The sequence below is a fragment of the Takifugu rubripes genome, unplaced genomic scaffold (assembly GCF_901000725.2).
Source record: "Takifugu rubripes unplaced genomic scaffold, fTakRub1.2, whole genome shotgun sequence".
Lineage (NCBI taxonomy): Eukaryota > Metazoa > Chordata > Actinopteri > Tetraodontiformes > Tetraodontidae > Takifugu > Takifugu rubripes.
In genome coordinates, this window is record NW_021821633.1 from 1,433,599 (window position 1) to 1,447,404 (window position 13,806).

A 13,806-nucleotide genomic window follows, 5' to 3' on the forward strand; every position below is an offset into this window, starting at 1 on the left:
AAGAATATTCAGTAGAAGACCCATAGCAATGATGGCAGATCCGAGGAACCTTTTGGTGCTCTCCAACATTTTGAACACTGCAAGGCTTCTTCTGCCACAGTTGGAATCCAAACACCAGCATCTGGAGAAGAAGAGACAAATTTGTGCTGTCAAAGCGGGGAGAGGAGGGGAGAGGAGGGGAGAGGAGAGGAGGGGAGAGGGGAGGGGGGATGAGGGAGGGGAGAGAGGGGAGGAGAGGAGGGAGGGGAGAGGAGGGAGGGGGGGGGGAGGAGAGGCGAGGAGAGGAGGGGAGGGGACAGGGGGGGATGAGGGGAGGGGGGATGGGAGGAGAGGGGGGATGAGGGGGGGGGGAGGGGAGAGAGGAGGGAGGGGAGAGGAGAGGAAACCATGACCCAGTGGGGTGACAGAGGTGATCATGTTTCCAGACCCCGGCAGCCTTGGCCTATAACAGCATAGCTAAGATGTGACCTAATGATTAGATAATTATTTCTATATTATTATATATAATTATTATATAACCTAATGATTAGACGACCCCCTAAGTATGATAATCTGTCTGTCTATGATAGTAACTGGAACTACAGAATTAGTAACAATAAGCTTTTTCAAAGAGGAAGGTTTTGAAGTCTGATCTTAAAGTAGCGATGAAGTCAGCCTCCCGTACCTGGACAGGGAGCTGGTTCCATAGCAGGGGGGCCTGGACAGGGAGCTGGTTCCATAGCAGGGGGGCCTGGACAGGGAGCTGGTTCCATAGCAGGGGGGCCTGGTAGCTAAATGCTCGGCCCCCCGTTCTACTCCTAGAAACTCTGGGAACCACAAGTAGACCAGCATTCTGAGAGTGGAGCGGTCTATTGGGCTGTAAGGTGTCACTAGCTCCTCCAGGTAGGATGGAGCTAGGCCTCTGAGGACCTTGTAGGTCAAGGTCAGAAGGGTTTAAAAATTATTCTAAATTTAACGGGCAGCCAATGAAGCGACGCCATTACAGGAGTCACGTGACCTCTGTGGTCAATACCTGTCAGAACTCTAGCTGCAGCATTTTGGATCAGCTGGAGGCTTCTTAAAGAGTTGTTTGGACACCCTGATAATAAAGAATTACAATAGTCCAGCCTGGAAGTAACAAATGCTGGACTAACTTTTCAGCATCATGGTGGGTCAGTAGCTTCCTGATCTTTGAGATGTTCCTCAGGTGGAAAAAGGCACTTCTAGAGACTAATTTAATGTGTGAGTTGAAGGAGAGATTTTGGTCAAAAGTTACTCCTAGATTCCTCACAGAGAGACTAGATGTTAATGAGATCCCATCTAGAGTGATCATGTGATCTAATCTATCCCTGAGAGGTTCAGGACCAAACACCGTGACCTCAGTTTTTCCTGGGTTAAGGAGGAGGACATTTGAAGACATCCAGGACTTTATGTCTTTAAGACAGGTCTGGAGCTTCCTCTGGTTTCATGGATAAATAAAGCTGAGTGTCATCAGCATTACAGGCAACTCTCCAGTATGTAATGAAGTGACAAATACACTGATAAACAGTAGCCCAAAGGCACCACGACCTACTGGACTGGCATGTGTTCTACAGTGTTTTGGCATCTCCATGTTCACATTGATCATAGATCATAGATTTCCATTACGTTGTCGTCCACATGGAGAACTGTTATGTCACCAATATAGAAAAACGTTGTGTAAACAGGCTCTAACATTAGACTGTGAGGAGAGAACCGAGACGGCTTAAGAAAAGGAAAGAAAATCAGCCCTACACTGTTCTCTGTAACCTGAGCCTTTGTCTGGAGAAAGTCCCTGTCCTGTGGAAGCGCTCCTGTGAGATTCTGGTTCCTAAAACTGCAGACATTGAGGATCCCTACCACTACAGACCCGTCACTTTGGTACCTGATCTGATGAAGCCTGTGGAGAGGATCATCTTCAGCCACCTTCGGTGGGATAGCTACCATGAAGAGGTAGCGATGCACCCACTGCAGTTTGCCTAAACAATGGAGTAGATGATTCAGATCTACCAGCTGCACTGGGCACTGAATCACATGTGGGCTCATGTATGCACAAAAACATTGCAAACACACTTTTCCATGCTCACTTTCAGATTTATCAAGAGTACATTTCATGGCTGCCATAGGCATATTTCTAGTACTTTTGGGCCACTAGCAAACCAAATAATTGATCCTAGGAAATGTTTAATGTCAATTGTGTCTTTGTGATTACATGAGTAGATATAAAAGTATGCGTGCTATGGTGCAGAAAATACCATCAACAACAATAGCAGCTTTGGTGCTATTAGAAGATATTGCCAATGGAGCCGTGGAGAGAGAAGAGGTTTACAGGGACCAAGAGGATTTTTTTTCTTTAATTAAGGACGATGACTGGATCATCAGCCACTAAGGATTCCCAAGGACAGTCATCATGGCTGACCATACTGGGCTTCCTAGCAATGGAGTGATTTCAGCCAGAGTTGGCTAAATGATTGGGACTGAGCTAGTCAACACTGAGCAAAGACATGCCAACCTTCTGGGATGGGACTAGCTAGCCAAATGTCAGGCACATTTATTAAATCCCCATATACACTGCAGTTGAAGAGGCCAACACAGAAGTAAAATTTGCTCCAAGTGCTGGCTTTGCTAATGTAATTAAAGGTATTGACTGCACACACAGTACCACAAAGGCAACATCTCAGGATGCATTTCTTTATGTAAACAGGAAGCATTCTCATATGGTGAGCCAGAGTTAGTATAGGAGACACCGGTAAGCCCATGGCATAGATGTGCTTCAGTTGGAATTGGAAATGGTTTTTGGTAAAAGAGAGGCAGAGCAGAGTACAAATGTGGTCTGGGGATACTTGAGTTCTGTTGGAGAGTGTTGTCCTAGAAGAGTCTTCTCCTCGCTGTGGCAAATGATTCTGAAGTTGGGATGCAGGTGAACAGGGAGGTGACATAAAAGAAAACCATGATTTCCTCTGTCTCTAATTTGAGGGTGCTTTACTTATCAGTAGAATCCTGGGAGTTCTCAACATCAAATTCAGTTCTCCCAACTAGCGGAGCAATAATGGAGACCAGGTGTTGTTGTAAGTACTGGAGTTACTGCTGCTGGGGGGGTGCCTTTCTTATGGATCTTGGGTGTTCATAGATACAGAGAGATGGCCACCCTCTCCTGGTAATCTGCGGGCAGCCGCTGCCCAACAGTTGTCTTCGCGCGTACGGAGAGATGCCGCCTCCTCATAAAGCGAAAACACTAAGATTGCTTGATTGCCATTTTCAGCCGCATATTCGATGTCCTGCAGTTTAAAGTGAGCCTCATTCATACGCGTCTCGCTTGACTGGCGCCATTTTAGGGGATCCTTATGCGTAGGTGTGCCGCTAATCGATTGGCGGAGCGTTTACCGTAGTGCACCCACCAAAGGCGCACAGCAGATTTTGGAACTTCACACATAAGGCGCACCATATTATAAGGCGCACCGTCGATTTTTGAGAAAATCTCAGTGTTTTAGGTGCGCCTTATAGTCGTGGAAATACGGTAGCTGTTATTTGGGTACCAATTTAGTATCCTATAGATGGCCAAGTCACTGAGAAGCCTTGCTATGTTGTTGGTATTAAGAATCACAGTGCAACCTGTTGGATCGCGATACCTCCTGTATGTAGCTGCCGATCCGCGTGTTCGTTGAATGAAGACTTCGAGAAGTAAAGTACCAATTTCAAAATGTATTTAACAATAGAATCAATTCCAGATACAAATATTACAGAGCTCCGGGCCAGTTCATAACCCTAGCAACAACAGAGTCAATTGTCAGGGCATGAAGTCTGACAACCTAACTATCCCTTGGCCCAGTCCTTTCTAGTCACACACATGCGAATTCACAATGTCCATGCAATCCACTCCAGATCCCCTGCTGAGATGTCCTCGTCCTCTTCCTCCAGCCTCCTTTGGTGTTGATACAGTCCTTCTTTTCCATTGCTTTCCCAGGTGGCCAGATTCCATTCTTCATGCAAATGTGATCATCATCAACCCCCCTGATATCCTGTTTACAATGAGTGTTTGACACCCCCTGCCTGACTGGCTCCTGAGATAACAGTAGATCAAACAACAATCCTGCAACTGGAATGTCTCTGTTTTTAATTACATTTAGTCTACCTTGCCTAACTTCTAAGGGAAGACAGGAACATATGGTGAAACACATAACAACAAGATAAAGACAATTCTCAACAAACCACATTTGTCTTTGGGTACAATAATGATGTTCGGATCTATTTTAGTGTTGTTACTGCCGTCTTCTCTCGGCTATCCAGGTTAGAAGATGATGCTTTGGCACTAGCAAGTGATCCTGATACCTCCACTCGAATATATTCTGTTTCTGTTTGAGTTTGTTGTGGTGGATGACTGATTCAGTAGTGATGAGGTGCAATTTTTTTGTGTGATGGCAAAATTCAGCCCCTTGGTCAGAATCTCTTTTTCTGACTGGGTAATGGACCTTTTTGTTTAGATTTTACCCAATTTTCTTGATGGCCTGATGTCAGTGTGTTGTGGTTCTTGTTCTTCCATGTTAGTTGTTCTCTTCTGTTGTTATTGCTCTGCCTTTAAATTTCTGTTGGCAGTTCTTCCTCTTGGACAACACTAAAACAGATCCCAACATCATTATTGTACCCTAACCCTAACTAACATACCTTGAGCCTTTATATTTGTTCTTGTAGCACCTTGATTTGTCATAATTGCTCACCTGTTGAGTGCTGTATATGCAGGGTTACATTAACCCTAACCCTATAAACTGTTGTCAGTTGTTCCTCCTGGAGTGTTGGGATAATTGGGCCCTCTCTTCAGCATCTATGTTTTTGTTTTTTTTGTTCAGCTCCATTAAATGAGAGGTGAATCAAGAAACTAGAGGAAGTCCAATTGAATTTTTTTTAAACTAGGAGTTCGTTTCAAACTGCATGACTGAGTTTTTAAACTCAACATGGCCTAAAAATGACCATTGTATAGCCGCATGAAACAAAGGCGATATCCACACCATTTACGCATCACGCGGAGATCATGCGGAGATTGTAACAGAAAATGACATATTTATCAATCATGTTAAAATTTAACACTGTAGTGATGTAGTTCGTCCATCCGTCCGTCCGTCCATCCATCCATCCATCCATCCATCCATCCATCCTGATTCTTATCTGTACTGGCTGAACGGTTTTGTATTTCTCTGACAGTGTGTCACTGCTTCAAGGACTGCCTGAGCAAAAGCTTGCTAAGATTGTCGACTGTCTTGAAGTGGTTAGTGCTTTAGCATTTATATCCCCTACAGTAGTTAGTGATATCTGCATTTCAATACTTGTAAAGTAGATTCACTATAAAGCAGTTTATTTATTTGTTTAAAAATTCTGTCTTGTTTCATTGTAAGTTTCTCCTCCTTTACAACTGAATAGGTTAGATTGAGCTGGATAGATTTCATTGCACTTAACGGGCAGCTTAAATATGTTTGAATTTCATATATGGAATTTCAAATGTACAGAATGTATTTTTGTATGTAAGTATGTATGTGTATGTAGGTGCATTCGTGCGCATGAGTGTGTGTGTGTGTGTGTGTATGTATGTACAGAACTTTAGAACAATTAAAAATCAGACAGAAAACTGAATTTTTGAACAGCCATCAGTCACTGAGAACCTCTTTTCAGGACTACTTTGAAAAGGGCGAGTATATTATCCGAGAGGGTGAAGAAGGGAACACATTCTTTATCATTTCAAAAGGAGAGGTAAGATATCTGCACAATTTTACCAGGCGTGCCCTGTTATAACTTAAAGACACTCAGAGCAATGATAAAAGAAATCTTTCAAAAAATGTCTGCACCCAGATACTACATAGCTTATACTGTTCATAGGCAGCTGTAATACAAGGTTATACAACATGGTTGCATGGCCAAAACATCTTGGCTTTGACGTTTGGAAGACCGAAGGTTAAAGTCACTCCGGACTCCAGAATATCACCAAAATTTAATTAGCTCTTCCTTGGCCACTATAAACATTTTCTAAAAGTCACTGCAATTAGTTCATGATTTTTCAAGGTATTTTGCTTACAATCACTGACAATCACCTGCTATCACATAAGTTCCTCTCTTGGAGGAGGTAAAAATCATGTAAAGATTTAGATGAATGAGTTCCTCAAAAATGAAGCCACTGTTTTTTTGCATAGCACTTCAGCCAGTTTCAGTACAAATTCAGTTCATTTAGAATAGCATTTCTGGCCAGTTTCCCATATTCTCTAGCTGCAAGTGATCCTAAATATGACACATGATCATTCTCTGCTTTCTGGTTTGACAGATGAGACAGCAACATAAATACGTCTTATAATTTCTTCCATGTATTGTATGTAAAGTATTTGTCTGCATGTGGACATTTTGTTGATGCAAAGTGTGATCTATAAAATGATAACCAATAATACAACAGAGAATAAACTGAAGAATAAAAAAGGAAGTGCTTGCGTGTATTGTTGACCTACAGTTTTCTATCTACAGGTCATAGTCACTCAGAGCACCGAGGCTTCTGCTGAACCACAGGAAATCAAGACTCTGGGGGTTGGAGACTACTTTGGTGAAAAGGCATTAATCAGGTATACAAATACTTTCAGTTAAGACTTAAAACTTTCTGTGCAGCATTAAACTTGTTTGGATTTTTAAAGATGACAGATTTTCAGTAGTTTAGCGAAAACATTTTATTTAACTAATCCATATTTGGAGCCAGGTCCTCAGTATTACCTACCCATGTCTGCAATCACACTTTGGCATACTTCAGCATGTTTAATGCAAACCTCTAAAGATAAAAAGTATTTAAATTGCACATCGTGCTTTTTTAATACTAGTGTGCAATTCTATTCAACAATCTTTTCTGAATTCAATATCATTATGCAAGAGTGCTTGAGTAAAAAACACAAAATACAGAAGTAATTAGTTGGTTATAGACATTGAGAAAATACACACCTGTATGGCAATGCCAATGGCATTTCTTTCTTTTACTAAAAGCAGTGACTGCAGTGTAGAGGATTCATTAAAAACATAAATCTGAACTGAATCAAAAACACATTTACCTATTGTCAAATAAATATTCTGGATACCAACAACAGTCACAGAATGCTATGTATCATGAGAATATACTAGCTGTATATAACATCTGCTGAAGACGTCATCTCTTACTGCCATAAATTCAGACTGCAATGATAAAAATATTTCATAAAAGCGTCCTCTTTGAAGTTGACCTTTTTTCTGAACATACTGGACTTCAAGTACAAGTACAACCCTGATTTGTGTTTGGCTTTGTGAACGGAGATAGCAAGTGCTGTGCTGTCACATCACCATCCCCCCTCTCCCCCCATAACACCTCTGGCACCAGCAGCTCTCTCCTCACACCATGCCACCTCCCCCCACCCCCTGCCAGATCGACCCTCCCAGTCCAACCCCTGTCCTCACCCACCAGGAGTCACACCTCGCCTCTCCATTACAGCTGATCAGGTGAGGAAGGAGCTGAGGAGGACCAAGACAAGGAAAGCTACTGGCCCTGATGGCATCAACTCCAGACTACTCAAGGACTGTGCAGATCAGCTCTGTGGAGTACTCCTGCACATCTTCAACCTGAGCCTCAGTCTGGAGAGAGTTCCACTACTGTGGAAAACATCATGTGTGGTTCTGGTTCCTAAGACTGCGCACGCCAGGGAGCCCAACCACTTCAGGCCAGTGGCTTTAACCTCTCACCTGATGAAGACCATGGAGAGGATCGTTCTCACCCACCTCCGACAGCTGGTGGACAGCAAGATGGACCCTCTACAGTTTGCATATCGACCGGGCATTGGTGTGGATGACGCTGTCATCTACCTGCTGCACCGGTCACTCTCACACCTAGAGGGCACCGGGAGCACTGTGAGAGTCATGTTCTTTGACTTCTCCAGTGCCTTCAACACAATCCAGCCATCATTGCAGAGAGGGAAGATGGAGGGAGCCGGAGTCGATGGTCACCTGGCTGCCTGGACCACCGACTACCTCACCAACAGACTACAGTACGTGAGGCTCCGCGACTGTGAGTCCGACGTGGTGGTCTGCAGCACGGGGGCACCGCAGGGTACAGTTCTCTCTCCCTTCCTCTTCACTCTCTACACATCGGACTTCAGCCACAACTCAGACAGCTGCCACCTCCAGAAGTTCTCCGACGATACAGCCATCGTTGGACGTGTGTCTGAGGGGAACGAACTGGAGTACCGGGAGGTCATCACCAACTTGGTCGTCTGGTGTGAACTGAACCATCTGCACATCAACACCAGCAAGACAAAGATGCCCTGTACAAGAAGGGCCAAAGTCGTCTCCATCTGCTGAGGAGACTGAGGTCCTTTGGAGTGTGCAGGTCACTGCTGAGGACTTTTTATGACTCTGTGGTGGCATCGGTGATCTTCTACGCTGTGGTCTGCTGGAGCTGTGGAAGCTCAGAGAGGGACAGGAAGAGACTCAACAAGCTGGTCAGAAGGGCTGGCTCAGTCCTGGACTGCTCTCTGGACTCCATTGAGGAGGTGGGTGAGAGGAGGATGTTGGCCAAGCTGACATCAATTATGGACACCCCCTCTCACCCCCTACACGAGACTGTGGGGGCCTTGAGCAGCTCCTTCAGCAGCAGACTGTTACACCCACGGTGTAAAAGGGAGCGTTACCGTGGGTCATTCATCCCAACTGCTGTCAGAATGTACAAGATGCACAACTCTTAGTGTAGCACCAATAACCCAGGGTTGGCATATTTTCTCCGCACTACTTAATCATTCTACCTCCGGAACGTCTTATTTGCACATTCATTTTTCTTCATATCGTCTGACATTCCTTTCTGTATATAATTTTTAATTTCTGTATAATGTACATAGTAATGTACATAACATAAGAGTCTTTTTTTATTCTTTCTTTTAGTACTATACTGTACTGTACACCACAGGCTACTTCTGTAACACATCTTAAGCTCTGCCTTTGTCTTAAAGCAGAGCTGAGCCCAGTGTGGGCAACTAACATACCTTGAGCCTTTATATTTGTTCTTGTTGCAACTTGATTTGTCATAATTGCTCACCTGTTCAATGCTGTATGTGCAGGATTACATTAACCCTAGCCCTATAAAGAAATGAGATAATCACAGTGTGTCATATCATTTATTTTCCAAGCTTTTAGCTTAGCGGTAAGTGGACTTGATTTAGTTAGTATTCGGTTAGTAGGGAAAGGTGCCAGAACACCTTCAGAGCATTTCCAAGATACCCTTGAGCAAGATATTGAACCCAAATGACCTAGCAACTCATCCACGCACATACCCTGCCTTCAGCCATTGGGTATCCCCGTGACCCTGAAAGGGCTAAAGCGGTTAAGAAGATGAGATGAGCTAGGTCAAGGGTCGTAAGCTCTTTAGCAGTCACTGAACTTCAATTATAAATTTTCTGTATCATCTTTGACTGACATGGATGTGCACCTGTACTAACTGTGCTGTACTATGGGCTGTGTGTTTGCAGTGAGGATGTTCGTTCAGCAAACATCATCTGTAACAAGAACGGCACACACTGTTTGGTGGTAGACAGAGAGTGAGTATCTGAATCTTCAGTACACGACTATTATAAACATCTGCACACATTAACAAATGACTTCAATTGGCAATGATAGTAGAGTACCCCCAATGTAAATAATTAAAACAGCCAGACACGCAAGCGAAGATAATGCCTTTAAATCTGACTGTTGCAACATTAAAAATTTCCCCACTGTGGATTAATAAAGGTCACACACATAAGCGCACATACACACTGAAAGGTGGTTGCTTTACTCATTGCAGGAATTTTAACCAAATGGTGGGAACATATGAGGAGCTCCAGTCTTACTTGAAGGAATATGTAGAAGAGCTTTCCAGAAGTGACGAGAGAAGAAATGCTTTGTAAGAGCAAATGATAAAATTACACAAATGTATCAAAAATGGCACTATCAACATCTTTCTAAAGTTGAGAAGGATTTCAGTTTTATTAAAACTCTAATTTTCTTCATTATTTCTTCGCTCAGGCTTCACTCACCTCAAATGGATTCTGCAGAAGCACAGCAGCACAGAAGGTTGATGGAAAGGGTTGCTCTCCTGTCTGCACATAGGCCTTTCCAACACCTTGACATCATAGCAACACTGGGCATGGGAGGATTTGGTCGAGTAGAGTTGGTGAGCTTATACTTTACCGTATTGCTTTACCGACTATAAGGCACACTGTATTAAAAGGCACAGTCTCAGTTATGGGTGCTATTTCTGTATTTAAAACATACATAAGGCGCACCGTATTATTAGGCGCATGCTAAAACATACAGTAAAAAATGACAAAGGAAGTAAAACAGTGAGTTTCGACACATTTATTGAACAAAATATTCATTCTTCCGCCACAAAACCATCAAAGTTTTCATCTTCTGTATCTGAATTAAACAGCTGCGCTATTTCAATGTCCAACATCCCGAATTCCTCTTCTTCATCATCTGAATCAGACTCACCGACCAGTTCCGACTCGCATATGGTGGCATAACTTGCCCGCTGCTGCCTCCTAGATGTGGCTGGCGCGGTTATCTTGTCGCGGCAGTAGGTGCGGAAGATGGCCACCCTCTCCTGGTTAGGGTTAGGGAAGATGGCCACCCTCTCCTGGTTAGGGTTAGGGAAGATGGCCGCCCTCTCCTGGTAATCCGCGGGCAGCCGCTGCGCAACAGTTGTCCTTGCGTGTATGGAGAGATGCCTCATAAAGTGAAAACACCAAGACGGACCTCCTTGGAAGTGCTCAATGTCCATTCGCTTCTTCGCTTTGGCCTTTTGTCGAATGGTGACAGTAGAGACGCCCCTTCCAGTTGTTGTTCCAGTTCCACAACCAACTGTTCCACTCGGTCTTTCAGCTCGGGCCACCTTGCTTTGTTCCCGCAGAAACTCAGCTTCGTCTTCCTCACTTTCGTTCACTTTCTTGTTTTCTCCACTTTCTGACCATGGTTCATTTACATTAAAATGTCTTGCAGCTACTCGATTGCCATTTTCAGCCGCATATCCGATGGCCTGCAGTTTAAAGTAAGCCTCATACATGTGTCGCTTGACAGGCGCCATTTTAGGGGATCCTTACGCGGAGGTGTGCCGCTAATCGATTGGCGGAGCGTTTACCGTAGTGCACCTACCAAAGGCGCACAGCAGATTTTGGAACTCAGTCCACACACAAGGCGCTCCATATTATAAGGCGCACCGTCAATTTTTGAGAAAATCTCAGTGTTTTAGGTGCGCCTTATAGTCGTGGAAATACGGTAATTCGGAGGTTTAGTAGTCAAGATGCCTGCAACAAGAAGGAGAGGTTATTATCAAAACTAGATAAGTGGGTTTGACAATACATTACAGTACCCCTTCCCTCCAGGACTGCTTCCTTATGGTCCAGGAACGTCATGAGACTCAGTAAAAGTCTGTAATCAGTCTCTTTGTCTTTGTGAAAGGTGCTGCTACTCACTGATGTTTCTTGGTACCACATCATTCCCAGTCCACCAAGACCTGCCTCCCATGTTCTTTACAGCCAACAGTTGCTTCATCATGTATACAGTCCTCCTTCCATCAGCCGTGATGGAGGATGAAGCTTGGAGGGATGAGTCTGCTCTCCTTTAACTTTATTTACATAGCACATAGGACCTTGAGAGATCTGGGAAGTCTCAGTTGCACTGATAGTGGATTAATTGTTTTAGATGAGGTTTAGAGATAGGGAATAGACAAATCTTAGAGCCAGCGTCCTGGCTAGCCCATGTACACCCAGATCTTTCATCGACAGCCAAACTCTCATTCCTGAAACATAACTGGGGGCTTACCAATGATTATGATCTGCCTTTATCCAAGCTTGGCCTCAGAATAAACATTGTCAGTGACACTGCCCATATTCGGTGGTGCTGTCACTCCATGGCATGAATTAATGGAACAGTCACCTCCTTCACATTGGCTGGGTGGAAGGTTGATGACCATCTACACGGTGAAGGGTGACAGTCCCATGGCTAAAGTGGAAAGTTTGTTGTCCACTGAGGTTAGATGATCGCTTTGAGTGGTTAAATTGGAAACCAAACAGCACAAGTAGGTCCCCAGTTTCTGGTTCAGGGGTTTCATCTGACGATTTGACTGCAGATGATGCCGTGATGAAGACTGGCAGAAATCCTTCCAAAACCCGGACATGGACTGACGACCCTGGTCTGAACTAATGTCATTTAGAAATGGATGAATGCTGAAAAATTTAGCACAATCTTGACAATGTCTTTGGATGGTGAAAACTTTGACAGAGCAATGGAATGGGCCATTTTTGTTGTTACCCCTAGATGGTGGCAGTCCAGTCACAAAGTCCAGGGAGATGTGTGAGATGCTGGCAAAGCCATATATGGGGGACCCTCCTGCTGATGGCTGGATTAATTATAAGCTGTGTTTTCAGCTTTGTGGCCAAATTAACCAAGACTCACAGTGTTCCACGTATTCCTTCTTCCCTTAGTGGTAAAGACTTCATGATCTTCTTTCACTTTAGTTATAGCTATTAGAGAAAAAGCTAATCAGGCCATCTCAACATCTGCTAGACCATCACCAGATCACCTGACTGTGGGAACATACAGGTTCTCCAACGAGCCCTTAAACTCCTTTACCCCTATATATTTTACTGAGATGTCTTTGTTAATTCAAAGATCGTCCACCTTTTAGATCCCATCTCAACACACTTGTTGAAGTATGTTTTCCCACTGACAGACAGCTCTATTTTTGACCAGATCAATTGTTCTTTAGTGACAGGTTATGTACCCTGGTCCTACTCTGAGGGAACACTGACACATGTTCTACCTCAACATCGTAAGTCAGAACTAGATCTAGGGTGTGGTTGAAGTTATGAGTTGGTTGGTTTATCTGCTGGAGGAAAGCAACTGACTCAAGAAATGAAATGAAGCCATTTCTAAAGCTGTCATTTACAATGTCTACATGGATATTAAAGTCTCCAATAATAATGACGTTATCTGTTCTAAGGACCAAGTCAGAGATGAAGTTAGAGAACTCAGACAGGAACTCTGAATGTTACCCAGCAGGGGCCCAATATATAACTAGAAACAAAAGTAGCCTTTCTGCCCTCCAGCTCAGATGGGTGATGCCAAGAGTCAGGCTTTCAAATTAACTAAAACCATGTTTGGGTCCAGGATTAATTAATACATTTGAGTGATAGAATGTTGCAACTTCCCCTTCTCACCCAGTGCCAAGACATGCTGATACATACTCCATAAAATTATTTTCTAAAGCTGGCCACCAAAAATGCTGTTTGATTTGAAATTTGTCCTAACAATGAAAAACATAAGAGCAAGGATAGACGATAGGCGAGCGCCTCGTGGCTGGGTCTCTGTCCACTGGATCTGGCTGGGCTCAGCTCGAAATGGCAACATGGGTCCGCCTTTCAGTAGGCTCACCACACGCAGGAAGATCCATGAGGGGCAGGTGCAATATGGTTTGGGTGGCAGTCATGGCAGGGGGGCCTCGAAGCCCCAATCTTCAGCTCAAACCTGTAGGCTATAGAGACGTGGAATGTCACCTCACTGGGAGGGAAGGACCCTGAGCTTGTGCTGGAGATTGAGAGGTAATGGCTAGAGACAGATGTGCTCACCTCTATGCGCAGAATTGGTTTCTGGAACCCAGCTTCTCGAGAGGTGCTGGATCCTGTACTATGCTCGAGTTGTCTAGGAAGAGCAGCAGCAGGCTGGTGTAGCCATCTTATAGCTCCCAGCTTAGCCGCCATGTGCTGGAATTTACTCCAGTGAAGAAGAGGGTTATTT

At 44.1% G+C, this 13,806-nt stretch overlaps 1 protein-coding gene across 1 annotated transcript in view; it reads left to right on the top strand.

The window, feature by feature from the left end:
* LOC105419048 (cGMP-dependent protein kinase 2-like) overlaps positions 1-13,806 on the top strand; it is a 40,508-nt gene that overhangs the window by 10,585 nt on the left and 16,117 nt on the right. The window contains exons 9-14 of the mRNA XM_029832021.1: positions 5,194-5,257; positions 5,659-5,736; positions 6,496-6,590; positions 9,501-9,569; positions 9,815-9,913; positions 10,036-10,183. Of these exons, the coding sequence (XP_029687881.1) occupies positions 5,194-5,257; positions 5,659-5,736; positions 6,496-6,590; positions 9,501-9,569; positions 9,815-9,913; positions 10,036-10,183 (553 nt within the window). The remainder of the gene's footprint in view (positions 1-5,193; positions 5,258-5,658; positions 5,737-6,495; positions 6,591-9,500; positions 9,570-9,814; positions 9,914-10,035; positions 10,184-13,806) is intronic.